This window comes from Carlito syrichta, unplaced genomic scaffold (assembly GCF_000164805.1).
Source record: "Carlito syrichta isolate Samal-C Ts95f unplaced genomic scaffold, Tarsius_syrichta-2.0.1 Scaffold304470, whole genome shotgun sequence".
In the NCBI taxonomy this organism is placed as follows: Eukaryota; Metazoa; Chordata; class Mammalia; order Primates; family Tarsiidae; genus Carlito; species Carlito syrichta.
In genome coordinates, this window is record NW_007248566.1 from 199,088 (window position 1) to 226,760 (window position 27,673).

Here is a 27,673-nt window from a genome sequence, read left to right on the forward strand (position 1 = left end):
CACAAGTTCCTATCTCTAAAAAATTAGCTGGGCATGGTGGCACATGCCTGCAGTCCCATCTACTCCAGAGGCTGAGGTGGGATGATGGCTTATGCTCAGAAGTTCAAGGCTATAGTGAGCTATGATCGCACCACTGTACCACAGCCTGGAAAACATAGCAAGACCCTGTTTCTAAAAAGAAAAAAAGTATGTATGTGAGGGGCAGAGAGTGGGGACGGCTGGCTGCCCGGTTGAACTGCTTGTGGAAGATGGGTAGAAATATGCACAGGTGAGATATGAGTGTTTGTAGATGTGTCATCTATAGCAGCGGTCCCCAACATTTTTGGCATCGGGGACTAGTTTTGTGGAAGACAATTTTTCCACCTGCAGGGTTGGAAGGAGAAGGACATCATCAGGAGAGTGCAATCTAGATCCCTCGCATGCACAGTTCACAAAAGGGTTCGTGCTTCTATGAGAATCTAATGCCACTGCTGATCTGACAGAAGGCAGAGCTCAGCTCACCCTGCTGCTCACCTCCTGCTGCATGCCCTAGTTCCTAACAGGCCACGAATGGGTATGGTCCACAACCCCAGGGTTAGAGACCCCTGGTCTATAGGGCCTAGAAGAATGCCAAGAAGGAAATCGGAGTAAGAATTAATAACACAGGCATAAAAATTGCAGAAGTCATTGTTGCCTAAATTTAAGAGATTATGTTTGGGCAAAACCTGAAAGATTGAGACAGAACCTGCTGGATTTCTCTGGGGGTTCAATTTTGCATCTGCCCTAAAAAGAAGGAGTTAGGGAAGATTTGAAAGGGAGGAAGACTTTCTGACAGAGACAGCAACAATTTAGCGCCAGTTGAGAGCAATATAATGCTATCCACGATCTATCCACGATCATTGTTGCTCCATAATCTCTTCTTGAAAGACTAGGCTAAGCTTAAGTAGTCAAGGCTACTTATTCCTGCTAGACTGTGGCTTTTATTCAAGTGCACTTGAGGATGAGAAAAGCAATGTTTTGCCATTATTCATGTCTTTATGTTTGCTTACCAAAAAGTTTGAGAAGGGCCTGTAATCTCAGCACTTTGGGAGGCAAAGGTGAGGGGATTGCCTGAGCCCACGGCTTCAAGAACAACTTGATGAGACCGCATCTCTACAATAAATCATAAAATTAGCTGGGTTTGGTAGCATGCACCTGTAGTCCCAGTTACTTGGAAGGTTGAGGCGGAAGGATTGCTGGAGCCCAGCTGGTCAACGCTGGGGTGGCTGTGAGCGTGCCACTGCACTCAGCCTAGGTGACAGAGTGAGAATCCAACTCAAAAAAAAAAAAAAGTTTGAGAAGGCTTACAACAAATACAGTCTATTTGGAAATGTACAAATAGAAAACTAGGTCTTAAAGAAAGAAGAATTAATTGCCAAAATTAGACTCAGTGTATGTGCTATGCTTAAGTTTCCAATTTGGGTCCTGAATTTTTTCTTTCTTTCTTTTTTTTAATTTTTAGAGACAAAGGTCTCACTATGTTGCCCAGACTGATCTCAAACTCCTGACCTTATGCAATCCTCCCACTTTGGCCTCCCAAAGTGCTGGAATTACAGATGTAAGCCATTACACCCATGTCATGGCTCTTGAATTTTTTAAACAATAATAGAAAAAGAATGGAATCACTATACAATGGCCTCTCCATATCTATAACTGCCACATGAATGGATTCAACCAACTGCAGATCCAAAAAAATGGGGGTGAAAAATAAACCCACAAAGTTTCAAAGAGCAAAATTTGAATTTGCCATGCACTGAGTACAATGTTAAATTCACATGAAGTAGCATGTAGTAAATTAAGTATTATAAGTAATCCAGAGATGATTTAAAATATACAAGAGGATGTGTATAAGTTACATGCAAATACTCCACCATTTTATACAAGGGACTCCCCAGATTCTGGTATCCACAAGTAATCTTGCAACCAATTCCCCTCAAATACGGAGGGATAACCATACTCACAGTGGGACAAGGACATGATTCTTATATTAATTTTGGTTGATTTATTTTTGTATATTTTTAAAGTCTAGTTCTTTATTTGTCTATATATATTCATATATATTTGTAAATATATATCAATAGCCTTTAAAATGTTTTCTTCATTTCACCCAGTTCAGTGATAAAAAAAAAAATCTACCAATAAAATAGTCATCAAATTAGTCACAGATTTAGATACAAGAACATTTGCTGTAGGATTTTTAAAAGAGCAAAACAATGGTAATAACCTCAATGTCTAGCAGTAGGAAAATAATTAATTGTACTATATATATATCTGTATTTATATCTATATTTGTATCAGTACCTATGACTCTAAAAGGAACTTTTCCAAAATAGTAGCAGAATTATATCTAGACTAAATAACAATAAGTAATTTTTTTTACTTTTAGCTTCATACTTTTCTTCATTTTCCAAATTTTGCTGTGTGTGTGTGTAATTTTTATATCATAGAAATATTTTGAGCCAGGCTCGGTGGCTCAGCCTGTAATCCCGCGCCTTTGGGAGACTGAGGTCAGTGGATTGCCTGAGCCTGTGGGTTCGAGACCCGCCTGGGCAACTTGACAAGACCTCATCTCTACAATAAATCAAAAATTAGCTGGGCGTGGTAGTGCGCGCCTATAGTTCCAGCTACTTGGAAGACTGAGGCGGAAAGATCGCTGGAGCCTAGCAGGTTGAGGCTGTGGTGGCCGGGAGCAGCCACTACACTCCAGTCTGCGTGACAGAGTGAGACTCCAACTCAAAAAAAAGAAAAAAAGAAATATTTTATTCATTTGTTTGAGTCTGGGTCTCACTCTGTCACCCAGACTGGAGTGCAGTGGCACAATCACAGCTCACCACAGAGTTGACCTCCTAGGTTCAGGCAATCCTTCTGCCTCAGCCTCCCGAGTAGCTGGGACTACAGACGTGCACCACCACACTCAGTTAATTTTTAAATTTTATTTTGTAAAGACAAAGTCTCACTATATTGTCTAGGCTGGTCTTAAGCTTCAAGCAATCCCAGTTTCAAGCAATACTCCCACCTCAGCCTCCCAAAGTGCTGGGATTACAGGCATGAGTCATTGCACTTGGCCATGAAGCATTTTTTAAAGTTGTTGGGGTCACTGTTTTTTCCATTACTTTGTACCTTCTATTACAATCTTTTAGATAAATTTATTTCAGAAGTTATCTGCTTCTTGTTGTGCTTCCTTCTTTGAATATAATCTTATTTATAGTCTCTCAGGATCCTCAATGGGTTGGTTCCAGAATCTCCCACAGATACCAATATCTGCAGATGCTTAAGTCCCTTATATAAAATAGCATAGTATTTGCATACAACCTATGCACATCCTCCCAGATAATTTAAATCATTTTTAGATTATTTATGACACCTAATACAATGAAAATGCTATGTAAATAGTTGTTATACTATATTGTTTAAGGAATAATAACAAGGAACAAAGTCTGTACATGTTAAGTTTAGACACAATTTTTTCCCAAATATTTTCTATCCGTGGTTGGTTGAATCCACAGATGCAGTACTTACGATTACTAAAAGGAACTTTTCCAAAATAGTAGTAGAATTATATCTAGACTAAATAACAATAAGTAATTGTTTTTACTTTTAGCTTCATACTTTTCTTCATTTTCCAAATTTTCTGTGTGTGTGTGTGTGTGTGTGTGTGTGTGTGTGTGTGTGTGTGTGTGTGTATGTAATTTTTATATCATAGAAATAGATGCAGTACTTACAATTACGGAGGGCTGTGTTGATTTCAATGAATAGACGTTCATCTAAAGTACTTCAAGAATAGAAATGACTGGAGAGAGGAAACATAACTTCACGTCTGTGAAACTTATTCTACAGATGAACAAGTGCTTCCTAAATATATTCACTCATTTCACTTTTTAAAAAATGTGTATTAAGAGTCCACTCTGAGCTAGGCACTATGCCAGATACCAGAACTATGGCAGGGAGCAAGTGTGCCAAGACAAGATACCTGCCATGGTGCTACATTCTAGTGTAAGCCAATTCGTTACTGCATTGTTTATCGTTGCTAAAAAAAAAACAAAAAACAAAAAAAAAAACCCTAGAAGCAACTAAGTATCAACAAGTATGAAATACAAATTCCAAGGGATAAGAATCATGTTATAGGTCTACTGGCAGGCTTTATGTTTCTTGGTACACAAAATAATACTATGTCTTACAATCACTTGCTTCTCAGAGCTGATGAAATACAGCATTTCATCCACAGTGATTAGATGTGCACTCCTTAATGGTAGCATGCACAAATCTGGCAAATAATCAACATATTCTTCTTGAATGAATAAATAGTAAAATGGCTTACTAGTACCTGGGTTCCTGATTTCATGTCTTTCCTTAGACTATGTTGAAGACCCATGGCCATATTTCCCCTTCCTGTTTCCTTTCTGTTTCTAGGCTTTCATGTCAAGGCTTCTTAATGGGACCCTATTAGCCTTTGAGGTGGAACAATTCATTGCATGGGACTGTCTGATGCATGGTAGAATATTCAGCATTCTTGGCTCTGAACAATTCAGTCTAAAAGCCATTCAGAAGGGCTGAGCAAGGTAGGCAATGTCGTAGGGGAGGAAGTTAACAAACTTGAGCAGGATGAGACAGGTTTGTGTCACAGAGTAGATATGGGATATTGGAGACAGAGAGATGAGAAGGACATCCTCACAAGGGGCAGCAATGGTGGCCTGCTGTGAAGTTTCAGAGCTCAAATGGTCTGAGGAGGGTGTTCGTATGGCACTAAGCACATGTTGTCAGAACTAAGAAAGGTGATGAGGTCATCTGCAAGGGGGACTTCCATGGACAGCCCAACTTGAGGTAAAGAGGGCATTGATGTAGCCTGGCACAGGTGGAATGAGGATGCAGAGACAGATAAAGAATGATCACAAACCGTGGGCATTAATTACATAAGTAATATACATTGAGGATAGTGAAAGCCAGATTCTCACTGTCAGTGCTGCAAATATGAAAAGGAATAAAATTAGAATGATCCCTCTGGTGTTGGTTGAAATTGGAGGTATGGGTATGAATTAATAGTTTTTAATATACATGGTAGATATAGAAATAAAGATGTGAGTGTCTATATATACATGCATATATCCCCCTATTCTGTCCACTAACAGGACTTGGGAGCACACTTAAGCGCCCAGATCTTGTTATTTAAATGTCATTCTCTACTAAAAGAAACCAAGGCTTCTTGGAGAAATTATTGATTCTAGGGTGGTGAAAGGAAAGGTACAAGATGAACCTGAAAGTCTTGTTTTGCCAGTAAGTAGAAAGCTGCTCAAAGAATAATAGTTACATATTAATAGGACATAGAGGCCAACTTTAAAAGAATCCCACTAGCCAAATTTAGGACCACCAAACTATAAGAATAAATGATAATAACAGATTATAACCCATAACAAACATTAGGAAACAAGTTCAGGAATATGTAAATAAAAACATGAATAAATAAATTGAGAGAGGTCTTTTCTATGAAATGGAAAGACAACTGATAAATATAGAAACAACGATTAAATTGTTAAAATCACCATTTGGCAACCATCGTAGTAATAACTCAGCCAGGAAGCATCCTTTGTTGCTCAAACTAGTGGGTGAAAGTTAAATGAGAAAGAGGATATTTACATAGTCTCAAAGTACTACCCTATTCAACAACAACAACAAGCCTGAATTAAAAATGGGCAAATGATATATGACAAACCCACAGATAATATGCTGAATGAGGAAAAGCTGAAAACCTTTCCTCTGGTGCTAAACAAGGATGTCACTTTCATCATTCTTATTCAACTTAGTATTGGAAGTCCTAGCCAGAGAAATTAGATAAAAGAAAGAAATAAAAGGCACCTAAATTGGAAAAGAGAAAGTCAAATTGTACCTCACTGAAGATGGCATGATCTTATAATCAGAAAAATATAAAGACTCCACCAAATAACTCTTAGATCTGATAAACAAGCTCAGTAAAGTTGCCAGACACAAAATCAACATACAGCCACTCCTATTTAACATAGTACTGGAAGTCCTACTCAGAGAAATCAGGCAACAGAAAGAAGTAAAAGGTATCCAAATATGAAAAGAAGAAGTTAAGTTATCTCTCTTTATGGATTCTGTATCTAGAAAACCCTAAAGATCCCATCAAAAAATTCCTAGCACTGATAAACGTCTTCAGTAACATCTCGAGATACAAAACCAACACTCAAAAATTAGTTGCATTCCCCCGTAGACCAACAATGTTCAAAATAAGAACCAAATCAAGAACACAATCCCATTTACAATAGTCACCAAAAAAGAAGTCACCAAAAAAAGTCACCAAAAAAAAATAAAATACACAATACATCTAACAAAAGAGGTTAAAGATCTCTACAAGAATTACAAAACACTGCTGAAAGAAGTCAAAGATGACACAAACAAATGGAAAACATTCCATGCTCATGGATTATAAGAATCAATATTGCTAAAATGCCCATGCTACCCAAAACAATCTACAGATTCAGTACAACCCCTATCAAACTACCAGCAGCAGTTTTTACAAATCTATAAAAAATAATACTTAAATTCATGTGGAGGCAAAAAAAGAGCCTGAATAGCCAAAGTAATCCTCAGTAAAAAGAACAAACCTGGAGACTCACATTACTACAATGCTTATAGTAATTAAAACAGCATGGTCCTTGTACAAAAATAAACACATAGACCAATGGAACAAAATGGAGAACCCAGAAATAAAACCACTGACCACTGAAACCTATAAAAACCACTGATGAGATGTCAACTCATCTTTGACAATGTCAACAAAAACAAACATTGGGGAAAAGATACTTTACTAACAAATGGTGCAGGGAAAACTGGCTAACCATATGTAGAAGAATTAACCTGGACTCTTACCTCTCACCATACAAAAATTAACTCAAAATGGATTAATGACTTAAACATAAGGCCTCAAACTATAAAAATTCTACAAGAAAGTCTAGGACACACTTTTCTGGACATCAACTTAGGAAATGAATTCATGGCCAAGTCCTCGAAAGCAAATGCATTAAAAACCAAAATTGACAAATGGAATCTAATTAAACTAAAGAGCTTTTAGACAGCAAAATAAACCATCAACAGAGTAAACAGACAACCTACAGAATGGGAGAAAATATTTGCAAATTGTGCACCAGACAAAAGCCTAATATCCAGAATCTATAAGGAACTCAAAGGAATCAATAGGAAAAAAACAAATAATCTCATTAAAAAGTGGTCAAAGGATGGGAACAGATAGACAAGCAATCAAAAAACATGAAAAAATGCTTAGCAATACTATTAATCAGAGAAATACATATCAAAACCAGAGAGAGATACCTATCACATCAGTCAGAATGGTTATTATCAAAAAGTTTTTTAAAAAATGTTGAAGTTGCAGAGAAAAGGGGGCACTCATACACTGTTGGTGGGAATGTAAGCTAGTTCAGCCCCTGTGGAAAGCAGTTTGGAGATTTCTCAGAAAACTAAAAACAGATCTTACCATTCAATCCAAAAATTCCACTACTGGGTATATACCCAAAGGAACAGAAATCATGCTTCCAAAAAGACGCGGCAGGCACGGTAGTTCATGCCTGTAATCCCAGCACTTTGGGAGGCAGAGGCAAGAAGATTGCCTGAGCCCAGGACTCGAGACCAGCCTGGGCAATTTGGAAAGACCTCATCTCTACAATAAATCAAAAAAATTAGCCGGACATGGTAGCATGCACCTGTAGTTCCAGCTTCTTGAAAAACTGAGGTAGAAGTATCACCTGAGCCCAGGAGGTCAATGCTGTGGTGGCTGTGAGTGTGCCACTGCATTCCAGCCTGGGCAACAGAGTGAGACCCCAACTCAAAAAGACACTTGCATTCAAATATTTATCGCAGCACTATTCACAATAGCAAGAACATGGAACCAACCTAGATGCCCATCAATGGTGAACTGGATAAGGAAAATATGGCACATATACACCACAAAACATTATACAAATGTTAAAAATAATGGAATCATATCTTTGCAGCAACATAGATGCAGATGGAACCCATCATTCTAAGTGAGTTATCACAGAAACAGAAAACTGAATACCACATGTTCTCACTTACATGGGCATAAGGATGGAAACACTGGGAATACATGGACATAGGGATGGAAACAAAAGACACTGGGGACTCCTAAAGAGAAGGGCAAGGGGTAAAAAACTATCCACTGTGTACCATGCCTACCACCTGAATGACAAGCCCAAACCTCCCAACGTGCAATATAACTATGTAACAAACCTGCACATCTAAAATAGAATCTAAAATTTTAAAATCTAAATTTTTAAAACAAAAAGAATCAACATACAAGAATTAGAGGCATTTCTACATGAACAGTAATCAATCTGAAAAAGAAATGAAGAAAGAAATCCCATTTACAATAGCTAACCCCCCCAAAAAAACCCTAGAAATAAATTTAACAAAGGAGGTGACGAGTTTCTATAAGGAAAATACAATACACTGATGAAAAAATTGAAGAGGACACAAAACAAGTAGACTCCATGCTCATGGATCAGAAGAATTAATAGTATTAAAATGACCATGATACCAAAAGCAATCTACAGATTCAGTGTAATTCCTAACAAAATATCAATAACATTTTTCACAGACATAGGAAACACAATCCTAAAATTTGTACAGAACCAGAAAAGATCCCAAATAGCCAAAACAATGCCAAGTAAAAAAACAAATGTGGAGATATCACATTACCTGACATCAAAATATTTTACAAGGCTATAGCAATCAAAACAGCATAGTATTGGCATAAAAACAGACACAATGACCAAGGAAACATAATAGAGAACCCAAAAATAAGCCCACATATTTACAGCCAACTGATTTTCAACAAAGGCACCAAGAACATACATTAGGAAAAGGATAACCTCTTCAATGAATTGTGCAAGGAAAATGGAATATCCATATGCAGAAAAACGAAACTAGACCCCTATCTCTCACTATATACAAAAATCAAATCAAAATGGATTAAAGACTTAAATGGAAGGCCCAAAACTATAAAACTACTAGAAGAAAACATAGGAGAAACCCTTCATGACAGTGATCTGGAAAAAGATTTCATGACTATAACCCCAAAAGCACAGGCAACAAAAACAAAAATAGACAAATGAAACTATATTAAACTAAAAAGCTTCTGCACAGCAAAAGAAATCATCAACAGAATGAAAAGACAATCTGTTGATTGGGAGAAAATATTTGCAAAATATTTATCTAAGAAGGAACTAACATCCAGACTAGCTAAGGAATTCAAACAACTCAACAGAAAAAAACAATCCATTAAAAAGTGGGCAAAGGATCTAAATACACATTTCTCAAAAGAAGTCACACAGATGGCCAACATGTATATGAAAAAATGCTAAATGTCACTACTCATGAAGGAAATGCTAATCAAAACCACAGTGAGATATCATCTTACCCCTGTTGGAATGGCTATTATCAAAAAGACAAAAGATAAGAACTGCTGGTGTGGATGTAAAAAAAAGGAACTCTTGCCGGCTCGGTGGCTCAGCCTGTAATCCCGCGCCTTTGGGAGGCTGAGGTGAGTGGATTGCCTGAGCCCTCGGGTTCAAGACCTGCCTGGGCAACGAGACCTCATCTCTACAATAAATCAAAAAATCAGCCGGGCATGGTAGCGCGTGCCTGTAATTCCGGCTACTCGGAAGGCTGAGGCAGAAGGATCGCTGGAGCCCAGCAGGCAAGGCTGCGGTGGCCGGGAGCGGCCACTGCACTCCAGTCTGGGCAACCGAGTGAGACTCCAACACAAAAAAAAAAAAAAAAAGGAACTCTTGTACACTGTTGGCAGGAATATAAGTTAGTACAACCATTATGGAAAACAGTATGGAGAGTTCTTACAAACTAAAAATAGAACTATCAAATGATCCAGCAATCTCAATATTGGGTATTTATCCAAAGGAAAGAAAATCAGTATATAAAGAGATACATGTAACTCCATGTATATTGCAGCACTAGTCACAATAGCCAAGATACGGAATCAACCTAAATATCTGTCAATGAGTGAATTGATAAAGAAAATGTGGCATATTTACACAATGGAATACTATTAGGCCATAGAAAAAATCCTGTCATTTTTAGTAACATGTATGGAACTGAAGTTATTATGTTAAGTAAAATAAGCCAGACATGGAAAGACAAATAGTGCATGTACTCACTCATATATGGGAACCAAAAAAGTTGATCTCATGGAGGCAGAGGGTGAAATGATCATTTACAGAGGCTGAGAAGGATGTGGGTTTGGGGAAGGGAGGTGAAAAGATGTTGTTGGTTAATGAATACAAACATACAGTTAGATAGACGAAACAAGTTCTAATTTTTGATAGTCACAAAGGGTGGCTATAGTTAACCACAATGTATTATATATTTAAAAATAGCTATAAATGAGGACTTGAAATGTTCTCAACACATAGAAACAATAAATGTGTATGATGATGAATATGCTAAATACCCTGCCTTAATAATCACACATTTCTGCATGTGACAAAATATCACATGTAACAAATACCCCATAAATATGTACAAATTTTATGTATCAGTATTTTTTTAATTAATGGACAAAGGACTTGAATAGACATCTTACCAGAGAACACACCAGTGGCCAATAAGCACACGAAAAGATGCTTAACATCACTAACAATCAGAAAAATGTAGATCAAAACTAAAATGAGATTAAAACCCCACACCCATTAGAGTGGGTACTAGAATCCTCTCTGGAAAAAAAAAAAACAGAAGTAACAAGTGTTGGCAAGAATGTGGAGACATCAGAACCCTGTGCACTATTGATGAGAATGTAAAATAGTGCAGAAACTGTGAAAACAGTATGGCAGTTGTCCAAAAAATTAGAAATAGAATTACCATATGATCCAGCAACTCTATTTCTGGATATATACTCAAAAAATATTGAAAAAGGGTCTCAAAGAGATTTGTATAACCACATTCACAGGAGCATTATTCACAATAGCTAAAACATGGAAGTAACCCAAGAATCTATCAGCAGACTAATGGATAAGTAAAATGAAGTACATATATAAAATGGAATATTTTTCAATCTTTAAAAGTAGAAAAATTCTGACACATGCCACAACCTGGATGAAACTTGAGACCAGACATCATGCGAAGGGAAATAAGTCAGTCACAAAAAGACAAAGACTGTGATTCCACTTATATGAAGTACTTAAAATAGTCATATTCATAGAAAGTAAAATGATGGTTGCCAGGGACTATGAGCTGAGAGAATAAGGAGTTTGTTTTGCAAAAGGAGTTATGTTGTTTTGCAACATAAAAAGAGTTTTGGAGATGGGGGGGGTGATAGTTGCACAGCATGAATGTACTTAATGCCACTGAACTGTGCACTTAAAAATGGTTAAGACTTTTCTTTAAGTACCACCTATAAAAATACTCATTGACTGCAATGGTATCTATCAATCTGACAGATACCACCTGAATCAAATGATCAAGGTTAATTAAAATCCTTGATCAGGAATGGAAAAAAATTGAAATCCTGTACCACCTAGTGGAATGCCATGTGACAAACAAAAATTACTTCTGTGAGCCTTCCAAAAATGGATAGCCTGAATCAAATCATGGGGAAACATTAGACAAATCCAAAGTAAGAGGTATTCATCAACAGTAACTGTTAAGTGTTTAACAACTAGCTCTCCAGAAGGAGAAAATTTAAAAACCTGACTTGTAAACTTTCCATGGTGTAAATATTTTCATGATGATCACATCCACATGACGTCAATTTGCTTGCAAAATTCGTGGACATTTAATGATCAACCCTCATAATCTAGAGTGAGCAAGCTCCAGCGTAACAGCTTTTACAGAATAACTGGCTGTACTCTTCAATGGTGTCAAGTTCATGAAAAATCAAGGGAAAACCAGGGATTGTTTTAGACCAAAAGAGAGTGAAGGGTCATGACAACTAAATGCAAGATGTGATCCTCAATTGGATCTTATTGTTATAAAGAATATTATCAGGACAAGTGTCAAGATTTGAACAGGGTCTATGGATTAGACAACAGGGGTACATCAGTGTTACTGTAGTGGGTTGAATGGTGGTCCTGAAAAAGATATAACCACATCCTAACTGCCTGAGCCTGTGAATGTGACCTTATTTGGGAAAAGGGTCCTTGCAGACGTAATTAAGTTAAGGATTTTATGATGAGATCATTCCGAATTATTCATGTGGGTTTTAAATCCAATGTTAAATATCTTTATAAGAGTCAAAGGAGGAGAAGACACAGAGGGAGAGAAGAGAAAGCCATGTAAAGGTAGAACACAGAGATTGAGGTGACACAGCCACAAGGAATGCCAGCAACCACCAGAATCTGGAAGAGGCAAGGAGTAATTTTCCCCTAGAGCCTTAAGAGGGTGCACAGCCCAGTCAACACTTTGATTTCAGACTTCTTGACTCCAGAACTGTGAGAAAATACATTTCTGTTGTCTTAAGCCACCCCGTTTGTGGTAATTTGTTATGGCAGCCCTAGGGAACTAATGAATCACTTTGCTCATTTTGTTGGTTGCCTTATAGTTATATAGGTGGGTGTCTAAAAAACTTAAGGTATTTGGAAGTGATGGGGCATTATTAGGTCAGCAATGATCTCAATTACAGCTATTATCTAAAATGACTCCGGGGGAAAAGATAAGTTGTATGTGCTATTCTTGCAATTTTTCTATAAGTTTAAAATTATTTCGAAAGAGAAACATCTGTATCTTAGAAGTCTAGTGACTTGGAAGAGGCAGGAGAGTGGATTTTGTGGGACTTTTTTTGTGGATTCTTTGGAGATCTCCTGCAAGAGACACTACCACCACCACCATCCCCTCCTCCCCAGCAGTTCCCTGTGTGTGAGCCGTGTCTTCTCTAGCTCACTACTTTCAGTTCAGCTTCCCCCTCAGCTCCAGGACTTCAATCTACTCCACCATTCCTAGGCAGGTGACCCCGGGTCAGCCCCCTTCCACGGGATCCACATTGGGCCTCTGAGAAGCCTGCCATTAGATGACATGGGTGATCGCCACAATGCATTTGGTTCTGTTTCCAGGCAAGTGCACTTTGAGACTTACCTCTTTCCTTTAGACTTTAGGTGTGAGTCAAATACCAGTCCTTGAACTCCAAGGCACCCTTGTAAAGTTCTTCAAATAATGCTTTTGAGATGCCTCTCATATGGCTTAAGTGAGGGGGTTGTAACGGCAGTCCCTGAGCCTTGGTGGATAAACATACAGGACACTGACAACTCTTTAGGCTCGATGTGGATGATTAGGCAATGCTGGCAGAACTAGTCTGGGCCCACTCTTCAACTACAGGGTTCTTCAAATCTGTTCTTTTATTCTTGCCTTTTATTCTTTTATTCAGCACCAGATATGCTGGTACTCTGAGACAATAGGAGGAACCACATTTCACATTCTGTCAACAGGCCCCATATCTGCATGGAAATATTCTTGCCAAAGTGAAATTTAGTAACAAGTTTTATCTTGTTTATCTCTGCGCCATTTTGTACTGTTTCAATATCATACACTCCTCCCTTGTCATTAGCCAAAACATTCCCCTGGCTGCTCTAACTGTCCGTTGTTAATCTTAAAAGATTAATGCTCACCTGTTCAATGGACAGTTCTTCCCTGAGTCTGGATGTAAGCTAAGGCAGATGGAAACATTTTTCTGGTCACTCCAGCTTATAAAAAATCCTATGGCTGTCTCCAGACTCAAGAACAGCCTCACTTCAGAAGAATTAAGATGTCTAGTCATGTGTAACTTCACTAAAGCTTCTTCCCTCATCAAGGGAACCTGCTGTTGGTAGGAAACATGTTCTCTGGTTCTTCTCCTTCCCCACCTCCTTCTCACTCACTGGACTCCTTCTAGCTTTTCTTGGGTTCTTTGTCATTGTTCCTCAACCTTAATTGTTGGTTTCCTTAGGATTCTTCCATCCTAAACCCTCTTGTCTTTTCACTCAACACACTCTCCCTGGGCAATTCCCATCCATTTCCATTGCTTCTATTATGGCTGCATTGCAGATTGTCTCGACACTTATGATGACGCCTTAGGTCTTCCAGGGTCTAGAGAAAATAGGTGGATTTATCTTTAGAAACCTGCTCAACCCAAACAAAGTATTTAGACCATGAGTGTTCCAGCTGAGGAAAGATTTTTTACAAAGAGCTAGGGAGAAAAAAGGACCAGGATCCAGGATGAGTTTTAGCCTTGGAGTTATTTAGACATGGTGAACTTCACATTGGGGCTTGCCTGTGGCTCATTTGCCTGGGGTTGCTCTAAATATGTGAAGGCAGGCAGGAATGAAGCTTTTCAATCCTGTACACTTTCTTCTGAGCTCTCAATTAAAGCAGTCTAAAATCTGCCTTTGAAATGGTAATCATTTCAAATTCTCATCAAGGCAGTTGGTGGAGAGGAGATGAACAAAAGCACGGAGGCCTCCTTTTGACCTCTTCTGTTCAGTTAACAAGCCCCAATGCATAATTTCTCTGCTAGCTCTCTGGCTCTTGCTGTTTCAACAGTGGCTAAGTCCCAGCATTTCTGGGACAGAACTAATTGCAAACATTCTGTCCCATTTATCACCATGTCTGCACTCACCCTTGTCAGACTCCATGTCCCATATTTGGCTTCAGAAAAATATTTTGCTTCTCTGTGTTCTAAAACTTCCCAGAAGAGAAATCTAGCTGCCATCTATCTATCCTGCTGTGATGGCTTCCTTCTCCTACATAAGCCAAACCTTAACCTTGGGCAAAAGCACTCAGACTTCTGATCCCCTCGCTTTCATGATTGCTTCATGTATATTAGAAAATACATTTACGTACTTATTAATTTTACTTAATTATGCTCCTACTCCAGCATGTTTCTTAGTTGAACAAGTAGATCTCAGAGGGTGCAAATGGAAAACAACTTGACGTTTTTCTCCCACTCCCCATTCAAACCTGTTCAATGGGCAGTTCTTCCCTGAGTCTGGATGTGAGCTAGGGCAGATGGAAACACTTTTCTGGTCACTCCAAGTTATAAAAAATCCTGTGGCTGTCTCCAGGCTCAAGAAGAGCTCACTTCAGAAGCATTAAGATGCCTAATATACATGAAGCAATCATGAAAGCGAGGGGATCAGAAGTCTGAGTGCTTTTGCCCAAGGTTAAGGTTTGGCTTATGTAGGAGAAGGAAGCCATCACTAAAGCTTCTTCCCTCATCAAGCCGGAACCTGTTGTTGGTAGGAAATGTGTTCTCCCATTCTTCCCCTCTCCACCTCCTCCTCACTTACTGGATTCCTTCTAGCTTCTCTTGGATTAAAGAAAAGGAGAGAATTCAGGGAAGAAGATAAGTTAGGAGTAGGAAAGAAGGTCTTCCTTGACTAACATCCAGCCTTGTTCTCCTCTGGCCCCAGCAAACATTCAATGCTCATCCTCTCTGATCATGTGGTAGATAATCAAATCTGACTCTCTCCTTGGATGCTTTTGTGGATTCTTTGGAAGCCCCTTCTGAAATATGAATAGTTCCTCCTGTGATGTGGGCAGCAGTTGCTTATGTAATTTTTCTTGGGGCCCTAGGAACACAGGGGAGCACACTATCATTTCAGGCTATCCTTTTGGGCAGAATTTAAAATGGCTCCAGGGAAGAAGGACTGAACCCTTAGACAAGGCCCATAAGGTGGTGAGCAGAGTGTGAACTGGATTTCAGGTTCACCTACAAGCGAGAGTTCCCTTGTGTATTTGCATTTTCTATGCAATGGCCTTACCCATAGCCACAGACTCTCAGATTTGGTCAGACCCCAGTCTACCGATTCGGTCAGACCCCAGTCTACCTCAGTACTTCCCAAACACCTGGACACAATCTCTCTGAGAGGTCGCTTTGAAGTTATTCTTGGACTGACTGGAAGGAGCCCCTTCCTCTCAGATGATCAATAAGACACTGCTAATTTCTTCTCCCTAACTCCATGCTCTCTAGTCTTCTCAACTTCAGCCCCTAGGTGTTACTTTTTTGTTTTGTTTTGTTTGTTATTACATTCCATGTAAATGCACAGATAGTCTGGACCCTTCCTTCACAATATGGAGGCATTTGCCAACTACTGTGGTGTTCTCAGCCTTCGAACCTCAGCTAAGACTAAAGCAGGAAAAGTTAGATTTTAGCATCCTGTCCCATGTTGTTTATTCCACTTTGACCTGGTCCTTTTTTTTTCGTGTCTTTTTTGTTATTATTCTTTTTGTCCTTTTAAAAAAATCTTTTAACCACAGAATCTTTTTATAAAAATAAAAACCTAGAGTTTTAGAAGGACTTTGCCTTTTTTATCTTTGTGAAACTTCTAAATATATTTCACATGGGACAAATGCAGAGGTTTCCTCACACAAACTAATTAGCATTATGTGGGAAAACTACAGTACCTGTGAACAGGAAACAGACTATTTTATTTTATTTTAGAGTTGTGGGGTACATGTGAGAATTTGCTACATAAGTAAATTGCATGCAGGTGAGGTTTGGGCTTCCAGCGAGCTCTCTATCCCTATGGCAGTGAACCTGGGACCCAGTGTGTGGTTGTGTGGCCCTTATCCTTTCTCCCTCTCTCCCGCCTTTAGCAGTGTCCAGCATCTGTTGTTCCCACCTTTGTGCTCATGTGTCCAGTGATCAGGGCCCGCTTATCAGTGAGAACATGCAGTATTCAGTTTTTTGGAAACAGACTTCACTTCAGTGAACCAAGGTTGTTTGGGAATGGTAAGACCTGGGAGATTTTTCTGTTTTCTCTTCTTTTTTTTTTTTTCTGTTTTTTTGGTAAGTCCAGCTTTCCTTCAGTGAGCCTAGACTGATTCACAATCTTTCTGTGCAATTCCAAAATCCAAAAAGCTATGGGAGAAAAAATGGAGAAAAAAAATAAAACTTCAAAAACTAAAAATTTTCTTTTCATAAATAGTTCTACAAGATGAACTTAACATAACTAAAGTGAGCTACTTAAAGACTTCCTTTATCTCAGTGTGAACTTTCAAATGTTTTAGTGCAGATATAATAACAAGATTTCTTATAAAAATGCCTCCCTAGTCCCTACTGGAATTGTGATATAATATACATTATGTGCCCTATACCACCATCTAAAATCCAAAAATAATTTTGAATTCCATAACACAACTGGCTCTAAGAGTTTTTGACAAATGCTTTTAAGTCTGTACTTATCCAGAGGAGAAAAGATACTAAACTTTAACATTATTTTTCTTGTCCTACTAACTTTTCATTGTCCTACTAGCTTTTCACTGCCTCTTGTCTTTGTACAAGACATTCCCCTACCCCCTCCCCCTTCACAAACTTCCTTTCATCAAAGCACAATTCAGAACTTACCTCTTCCATGTGGAGTTTTCTGATATTCCAATGTCCTTCTTCACCTGAATATCCAGTTTAGATTTGGAACACATGTTTTTCCATGTCATAACAGCTTGAACTTTAAAGAGACTTAATAACTCATAATTCAGTGGCTGCTCCCCCAGCTATCATTTCAGCCTCTTGCAAAGACCTTCTCTCCTCATTTATCCCAGGAGTTCCTAGATGAAGTTCAACAAGCTTATGGCTCCATACCTTTCTTGCCCCCACACTCACTCTGAAAAGCTACCATAAACATTGTTTCCTACTGAACCCCTCAGCACAGTCATCTGATATAGAACACAGACTAGAAGAATTAGTGGTAGAGGCAGGGGGGCTCAAATATGCAGGTTAGCACATGATCCATATGTACACTGAATTCAAGAACTACTGGCTTAAAGGTTTATGTTAATATATCAATGGCAGGTCACAAACTTAGAGATGAAATGTGGTTATAATGAATGTCAGCAACAGCATGCATAGTCTTTATAATAAAGACTAATAATTTTAGCCGGGTTCGGTGGCTCAGCCTGTAATCCTGTGCTTTGGGAGGCTGAGGTGAGTGAATTTCCTGAGCCCGCGGGTTCAAGACCCGCCTGGTCAACTTGGTGAGACCTCGTCTCTACAATAAATCAAAAAATCAGCCAGGCATGGTAGCGTGTACCTGTAATTCTGACTACTCGGAAGGCTGAGCCGGAAGGATCGCCAGAGCCCAGGGGGTCGAGGCTGCAGTGGCTGGGAGCAGCCACTGCGCTCCAGTCTGGACGACAGAGTGAGACGCCAACTCAAAAAAAAAAAAGACTAATAATTTTCAATAGTCTTTGTCCAATCTTGACCCTTTTCTAATAATTCAGCATTTTTTCTTTTTTTCTTTCTTTTTGTACCCCATTCCAGTTTCTTTTTTTAAATTTTTTTTATTTTAAAGATGTGGGGTATAATTCAAGGATAGGTATAAAAATGTTCATTATGCATATACCCTTGTTGATGAGGTGTGTCCCCCACTTCCCCTGGCAGTTTCCACTATTTAAAAACATTTTTTAAACTATGCATCTATGTCATGAATTTCTCAGATAGTATTCTGCCATGCCTGGTTCTTTCCCTAGCTCTCACCTTCTGCTTTTCCTTTCTCTTTTCGCTTACTTTCTCTCCTTTCTCCTGAAAACCCATTTAGGATTCTTCTTTGTACCTTGAGCATAAGCTCAGGCAAAGATAGGAAATGTGATGCACTGAGCTCTATGAGTGGTACAAAAATAATTGCTACAGAAACTCAAACTATGGCTTTGCATGGTCTCTTGCTTCTGCACTTCTGTTGCCACCTGAACAAATACACTAAATGCCACCATCAGTATCATCATCTAGAAGTGTGCAGTGGGCTGAATGGTTGTGCCCTATCAAAAGATATGTCCACCTGGAACCTGTGAATGTGACCTTATATGGACAAATATAAGGTCTTTGAAGATGTAACCAAGTTAAGATCTTAAGATAAAATCTAAGGGGGCCTTTAAATCCAATGTCAAAAGACTTTATAAGAAGCGTAAAAGACACAGACAGAAGAGGAGAACACACAGAGGAGGAAGTGACTTGAAGATGGAGCCAGAGATTGAAGAGATGCTTGTGTCTACAAGCCAAAGAACATGAAGGACTGCCAGCAGACGTGAGAAGCTGAAAGAGGCTAGGAAGAATTCTCAAGAAACTGCAGAAAACATGGCTATGCCGATACTTTGGTTTTGAACTTTCGGTTTTCAGAACTGGGAGGGAACACATTTCCATTGTCTTAAACTCCAAAGTTTGTGGTAATTTGTTACTGCAGCCTTAGGAAATGAATACAAAGGGACTTGGAGTGCCTAGTCTTTCCTATTTCTGCTTACCTTCATTTATAAATTTAGAAGTAAAAATAATACTGCTATTCATAAATATTTTCTATTTCCTTTGATTGTCAAAGCAGAGAGAATCCTTACCAGCATAGGAAAAGCTGGCTTTGACACATGGTTCCTAGAAAACACTCATATAAAGAACAGTAGCTTCTGTAGAAGAAAGACCGCCTTGTGCTGAAGGTATGGGCCGATAGAGTCACATTTGAATCCTGGTTTTCTTCCTCTTATCCTTGCAACTTTGGGCAGTTATTTAGACTTTAAACTGGCAGATAAGAGTTAAATAAATGTTAGCTTTTATTTAGTTCCAAATTTTGTGGTTATTTCGGCTGCTCCATATGCCTGCTTTTTTCTGCAAGAAACTTGTGTCTGCTTGTTTATCCCCTTCCAAGGCTGGAAATGGTGATCCCAGTCCTAAACTTGCATGACCTGTTAGTTCAAAATCCAACAGCAGCGATCAGAATGTTTAGGTCACTTATTTCAGTTTCTTGAAAGAGAGACTGTGATGTGTGTTCAAGCCAGTGTGCACATTAGCTATCACTGGGTCAGCCGTCTGTGGTTAGAGAGACAATGTCTCTTTGAGGGTGTGGGTGCAGGATGGCCATAACAAGTATTTCTAGTACACTGTAGCTTTTCAAATTATATATATTCATACCTATTTATCCCTTCTTTTGTAATGTACGTCTTCAAATTCATGTTTTAAAAAGCAGGTCTTACTCTGAGATTAGAAATTCACCCCTAGCTTATTTTATTATTTTGCATTTCATATATACTGCCTGATCGAATTTGAATTTATTTATTAAGACAGCATTTTTCTTTTCTTCAAGTAACTAGTTATTTGTCCCAATATGATTTTTTTAATAGCACATACTTTTCTCACCAATTTGAATACTAATACTGCTAACAATAATAACAATTTCTAAATGCTTTCTATGTGCTTAATTTGTGCTAAGGATATTACATGGTTTATTCCAGCTTGGTTGTATTATTATCTACATATTTTAGCTAACAGATGGCATACTTGGGATTCATACCCAGGTCATTTGACTCTAGAACTCATTCTTTTAACTACTATGCTATTCTTATAAGTAATTTGGATATATTTTTGTGGTAAACAATAAGGAAAATTATTGACATAACTGAAAGTCCAGATGTAGGGCGAGCTTCACAGTTGACTTGGCTCAAGCTCAGTGTCCCCGTGATTCTCTTGGCTCTGCTCTCTTCCCTGTGTGGCTTCATCCTCAGGCTGACAGTGAGATAGCTGCAGCAATTCCAGCCCTCATATCCATGCACACAAGAAGAAAAAGAGAATTGTTACTATCAGAAACCCTGCTAGAAGAACAAAGAACTTTCTGAGATACTCCAACAAAATTCTCCTCAAGTCTCATTGGTCCAGAATGGGCCACGTGGACATTTCTGAATCGTGAGTGAAAAGGATGAGATTAAATAAATTACACAAACTCACCCCTAGAGTAAAAGATGAAGTCAGCTTTCCTTTGGCACATAGACTACATAGAAGTGAAGCAGACAATCAACCAGGACTAAGTTGAGCTCCCAGATGCAGAAAACCTAAAATAACAATGAATTCAACAAGTTAGAAAATAAATTAAGTCTGAAAGTAGACAGTATAGGCTAGAATGACAGTTCCATGGTCACCCAGGTTCCCTCCTTCTATCTCAGTGCTCAGCCATCCTTAATCTGTGACTTCTGCCTCGTGGTCCAAGATAGCTCTGGAGTCACAACCATCATATCCACCTTCAGGCACCAGGAAGGAAAAAGAAGTGGGAAGGGAGAAACTGACGTTTTCCTTTAACAATGTGTCTCAACCCTGATATGAAAACCAGACAAAGACATGCAAAAATCAGTAGCATTTCTATATGCTAACAGTAATGTCTGAAAAAGAAATCAAGAAACCAATCCCATTTACAATAGCTACCAAAAAAATAACACCCAGAAATAAATTTAACCAAATAAGTTAAAGATCTCTACAAAGAAAAATATAAAACACAAAAAATAGAAAAATAGCCTATGCTTATGAACTGAAAGAATTAATATTGTCAAATTGATCATACCACCCCAAGCAATATATAGATTTAAACTCAATCCCTATCAAATTACCAATGACATTCTTTATTCTTCATAGAAAACACAATCCTAAAATTTGCATGGAACCAAAAAAAAAAAAAAAAACCCAAATAGCTAAAGCAATTCTTAGCAAAAAGAACAAAGCTGGAGGTATCACACTATCTGATTTCAAATTATATAACAAAGCTATAGTAACCAAAACATCATAGTGCTGCCATTAAAATAGACACATCACCAATGAAATTGAATAAAGGATCCAGAAATACACCCACATAGTTATAGCCAACTGATTTTCACCAAAGACACCAAGAACATACACTGGGAAAAGGACAATCTCTTTAATAAATGGCCCTGAGAAAACTGGATATCCACATGCAGAAGAATGAAACTTGATCCCCATTTTTCACCACTTACAAAAATCAACTCAAAATGTATTAAAGACTTAAAGATAAGACCCAAAATTATAAAATTACTGGAAGAAAACATTGTAGAAATGCTATAGGACATTGATCTGAGCAAAGATTTTTTGGGGGGTAAGATCTCAAAAACACACACAACAAGAACAGACAAATGGGATTATATCAAACTAAAAAAGGAAACATTAACAAAGTGAAGAAGCAACCTATAGAATGAAAAAAAATATTGCAGATTAGCCATTTAACAAGGGATTAGTAACCAGAATATATAAGAAACTCAACTCAATAGCAAACACACACACACACACACACACACACACACACACACACACACACACACATGCAATCTGATTTTAAAGTGGGCAAAAGACCTTGAATAGGCATTTTTTAAAAGAAGACATACAAATGGCCAAGATATATGAAAAAAATGTTCAACATCACTAATTATCAGATATAATCTTACCCAGTTAGAATGGCTATTATAAAAAAGATGAAAGGTAAGTGTTAGTGAGGATTGAAAAAAAGAAGAAGAACGCTTGCACACTGTTGGTGGGAATGTAAAGTAGTACAGCAATTATGGAGTAACAGTACAGAGGATCCTCCAAAAACTAAATATGCAATAGTATTATATGACCCAGCAATCCCAGTGCTGGCTATATATCTAAAATAAAGGAAAACATTATGTCAAAGAGATATCTGCACTTTTATGTTTGTCACAGCACTATTCATAATAGCCAAATAGAATGGAATGGAATCAGGCTAAATGTTCATCAATAGATAAATGAACAAAAAAGATGTATAATTATACACACTGGAATATTAGTCAGTCACAAAAATAATGAAATTCTGTCATTTTCAGCACCATAAATGGAACTGGGGGGTCATTATGTAGAGACAAATAAGCCAGGCACAGACTATTCACAGATATTCACAGAATATCACATATTCTCATATATGGGAGCTAAAAAAGTGGATCTCATGGAGGTAGAAAGTAGTGGTTACCAGGAGCCATGAAGCAGTGGAAGGAGGGAGTGTTGAGTTGGTTCATGGGTACAAAAATATAGATAGAAGGAATAAGTTCTAATATTCTGTAGTACAGTAGAAAAATCATAGTTAACAATAATTTACTGTATATTTCAAAATAGCTAGAAGAGAAGAATTCTAATATTCCCCAAAAGAAAAAAACAATTTGAAGTAATCGACATCTCCAGTTACCCTGGCTTGATTATTACCCATTTTATACATGTATCAAAATATCACATGTTCCTCCCCAAGATATATAAAAACTATGATATATCAGTAAAAAATACAAAAAAAGACATGTCCCAGAAGTTACATGACACACTTCTGCTTACATACCATTGGAAAGAATTTGGTCATTTGGCAACATCTGGCTGAGAGAAGCTGTGAAATGTGAACTTTATTCTAGATAACTATGAACCCAGCTACAAATCAGGGGTTTCACTACTAAGGGAAAAGAGCAGAAGATATATTGAAAAAATACTAGTAGTCTCTGCAACAGGTAGAAACATGGACTCAATTGGGACTCTGTTGGAGAGTAAGAAAAAATAACTAAATGATGGTTAGGCAACCACCAGTGTGGCTTGTGGCCTTACTTCAGTCATTGAACCAGCCAGTAAACCTGGTGGTATCAGATACTCTGATTGGACACTCTGTGGTGTCCAAGGTCCAGTGATTTCTGGACCTTGGCTGTGGAGTCATCCCAACTCAAAATTCATGATTGAGGATAGAGTTGGATTGGTTCCCTAAAGATATTTTTTTTGTTTTTATTTGTAAGAGCTCTTTACTTATTGAGGATTGAAAATAGTAAGTTTTTGTCTATCTACTATGTTGCAAATGATTTTCTAGTTTTCCATTTCCCCTCTATCTTTATAGTGATGGTATTATAGTTATTGTTTTGATATATAGAAAATTTGCCCTAAAAATCAAATATTCTTTGCCTGTATTTTCTTTTACTTTTCTGTTCGAATGGTCTTCTATAACCAAGGCTCTAATAAATATTCACTTATATTAATTATCTTCTTTTACTCGTGGAATTATTTTTTTGTCAGTCAGAAATTACATTCTGCTACATATGTAACAAAAAACCTCACTTACAGCAGCTGAACAGATAAAGGTCCCTTTTCTCAAATGGTAATTCCATGGATGGTTTGGTGGACTTATGATGCCTTCAAGAATCCAAGTTCATTCCACATTTCTGTTTCTCTATGATTAACATTTAGTTTTTCCTAAAGCTCACAAAATGACTGCCACATTTCTAGCCATCACATCTGAAGTTTGGAGAAAAGGGGAAGGACAAAATCTGAAATGACTCACAACATGACTGCCACATTTCTAGCCATCACATCTGAAGTTGGAGAAAAGGGGAAGGACAAAAAGCTGCATACCACCTAAATCCACCTATTTTTTCTGGAAATTATTATGTTTCCTAGAAATCTCATCTGTTAGATTTCTCATTGGTCAGATTTATATTACATGGCCAATTAGAGCAGGAAAATTTGGGGGAGATGAGTGTTTTAATATGAGTACACTGGAACAAAATAAGATTCTATTATTATTTAAGAAAGGAAAATGATATTGGATAGACAACACTATCTACCATAATTTTCATGTAGAGTATTTTTCACTATATAATATAAAACAAGGAATTAATTTTTTCCAGTTAGTTAACCAACTTTCTTAGCATCGTTATTGAAAAAACTATTCTTTCTTGTTGATTTGGCACACTACTACATTACATTTAAAAACATATAGAAGTTCCAACTCCAGGAATGGCAGAGTGAAACCTAAAAGACCATCCTTTCCCAGATAACAACTATAGACTTTTGACAAAATATCGATTCTAGAATTAGCAGACAAGATTTTTAAAGTAGTTGTTATAACAACGCTCAGAAGGAGTATACAAAAAATAAGTTATCCTGTTAGGCATATATTCATATATGCTTTTTTTAAAAAGTAGTTTGGGGTAAAAAAGCAAAGAGTGTTTTTATCCCCTTTTTGAAGACAGTAAAACATATCCTTATCAATGACAGGTCACTGAGTTAACAGAGCATTCTTGTCAAACTATTGGATCCCCACTCTTGAGTTAGAGGTAGAAGAATTAGCAGCTGTGGAATTATATAGCTCTTTTGTTGTCCAGCTTATTTACCACCCTTACTAAAAACCTAACCAATTCCTTTTCAGTGAAGGCTGTCCTGCAGCCCACCCCCACCCTATACCTTCCATACCTTAATGTTTTTATTTTCAGAATTCAGTACAGCAGGAAATTTCCTGCATGGAATAGAAAGAAACTAAAACTCAAGAGGGTGAAAGAACCCCACAGGGATTACAAAAACTGCTATAGATAAAGATTGACTTTGTCAGAAGAGGAAATGGGCTACCTTGTTAACCCATTTCTTTATCGTTTAGGAAAAATAGCTCACCCATTGCTCGCTCCCTATTCTGCAAGCAAGTTTGCTCTGGATGGGTTCTTCTCCTCCATCAGGAAGGAATACTCACTAGCCAAGGTCAATGTATCAATCACTCTCTGTGTTCTGGGTCTCATAAACACAGGTAAGGTCAAGACATTGGAATAAATGTCCTGCAGATGGATGTACCATTGTGAATAAATAAGGGTGCTGAACTCCCTGACTCATGCATAATGCCCTAAGAACTAGTGACAAAAAGCAATAGATAACCCTCTCATTTAATAATCATTTCTGTCACTAGTGGAGCCTCTGGCCCTCCTTTCCATATTGACCACCAAGTTTGTGAGGCATCACTGAATTCATCACCTAATAACCCTTTTATGAGCACCTTATGTCCTTATGGACACTCAATGGCCTTTAGTTTTTTATATGAGACTTATCAAATACAAGTTTGTTTTTCTTCATTACATCCCCAGTAATATGACATATTGGTACTAAATATTCATCTCATGAAGTCTTTGCTGAGACACACCAAGAAGAACACAACATTATTTTTTAGTATTGTGCCAAAAATGTATAATCCCACTCCAATCATAAGAGAACAATTGAAAAATCCAAATCAAGTGACATTTTACAAAGCAATTGATCAGTACTCTTCAAAAGTTTCAAGGCCATGAAAGATAAGAAAAGACTGAAGAATGTCACAGAGTAGAAGAAAAATAAGAAATTACCACTAAGTAGAGGCCTTAACAAAATCCAGGAAGAAAAAAAGGACATTGAAAAAATAAGGTATATAGTTTATTAATAATATTATACCAATTCTATTATTATACCTGTTCTGGATCATTGCATAACATTTATGTGTGATGTTATATTAGGGGAACCAGGGTGCAGAATATAAGGGGGCACCTTGTACAATTTTTACAACTTTCTGTAAGTCCAAATACAAGTTTATCTAAAACGTGCTTCAGGTATTATAAAAAGGTTTTCTTTATAGAGTAATGAGTAGTAGTTACACAACAAGGGAGAAAAGAGAGGCACGGAGAGAAGCAAGAAAGGGTTGGAGAGAGAGAGAGAGAGAGATGTGTAAGAAAGACATGAAAACTTGGAAGAGAAGTGAAAATGGTTAGTGTTGACAAGGGAGCAAAAGCCTGGGTTCTCACTGTCTCTTCCTTTCACAAAGACAGTAAGTCATACAGCACTCAGTTTTTGCCCACTGGCACTTCCCACTAGCTGCTGGGTCATCCTGAGAGTTCTGTTCTCATTCTGCTCCCCCATTTTACTTCCCCACCCCAACCAAAACACCCAAGAGAGAAGCATGATTCAAGAAGCATGAGTCGGATGTCCCAGTTAAGCACCTCTAACTGACCCCACAAATCTCCATCCAGGAAGGCAGCGTCCCTATTAAACACTAAAGTCTCTCTTTGCCCAATAGATTCTAAACATACCCATTCCCTCTATGTATTCCTTAGAGTCTGTAAGGCTTGCAAACACTGACAAACAACCCCTGACAGCTAAGCTATGGTGTCTACAGATTTCCATCATGTAGCTTCTATTAGTGTTGGATAACTCTGATTTTTCCTTATTCTACAGACACAGCTATAAAGGCAGTTTCTGGGATACTCGATTCTCATGCAGCTCCAAAGGAGGAATGTGCACTGGAGATCATCAAAGGGGGAGTTCTGCGCCAAGAGGAAGTATATTATGACAGCTCACTGTGGACCTCTCTCCTGCTAGAAAATCCAGGGAGGAAGATTCTGGAATTTATCTTCCCAAGAAGATACACTGTGGACAAATTGATAAGCTACTAGGAACCCCTGTAGGGCTGAGCACACTGAGGGATTTGGGACTGTTCTGTCTGATATTTATCTGAGCTCTCTCCATGAAAGCCTCTTTCCAGAGGGATAACTAGAATGCCCCCAGAGAGAAGCAGGTCATGGGTCACACTTGACAATTGGAAGAAGTTCCTCTAACACTTGCACAGTGGAAATGTAATTATAATGAATGTCATGAACCACTGAAGCCTGCAGTTATAAAACTGATAGTAACCATAGGTATAATTACAAGGTAGTTATATCAAATTTATCTCTGACATATAATAATATGTGATGCTTAATACAATAGTAATTATAATAAAGATCACATACACTTTGTAAATTCATAACTGGTAGCTATAACTTTAGTAAAAGGTTTCTTTAAAACCATAAACTACACAAATGAAATTTTTCAATACTTCTTTCTTATTTGGTGGTCCTAACCTATTGACTGTTCCTGAGTTGAAGAAATCAACCTACTCTTCATTTGATGGGGGACATCATGTCTTTATCATTTCTGCATATTTCAGATATTCTTTATATTACTGTACCTTGCTCCTCTGGGAAGGAAGACACCTGGGCATGAGTCGCTAGGGTCAACTCAGGGACATGGAGATCCCTGGAAACTAGAACCACAGAACCTATG

General features: G+C 37.9%; 1 protein-coding gene across 3 annotated transcripts in view; it reads left to right on the top strand.

Moving 5' to 3' along the window:
* HSD11B1 (hydroxysteroid 11-beta dehydrogenase 1) overlaps nucleotides 1–27,456 on the top strand; it is a 51,242-nt gene extending 23,786 nt beyond the window's left edge. For all 3 annotated transcript variants that reach the window (XM_021713339.1, XM_021713338.1, XM_008059992.2), the window contains 2 exons: nucleotides 25,215–25,358; nucleotides 26,807–27,456. In XM_021713339.1, coding sequence (XP_021569014.1) covers nucleotides 25,215–25,358; nucleotides 26,807–27,024 — 362 coding nt within the window. In that variant the 3' untranslated portion in view covers nucleotides 27,025–27,456. The remainder of the gene's footprint in view (nucleotides 1–25,214; nucleotides 25,359–26,806) is intronic.
* The last annotated feature ends 217 nt before the right edge of the window (nucleotides 27,457–27,673 follow it).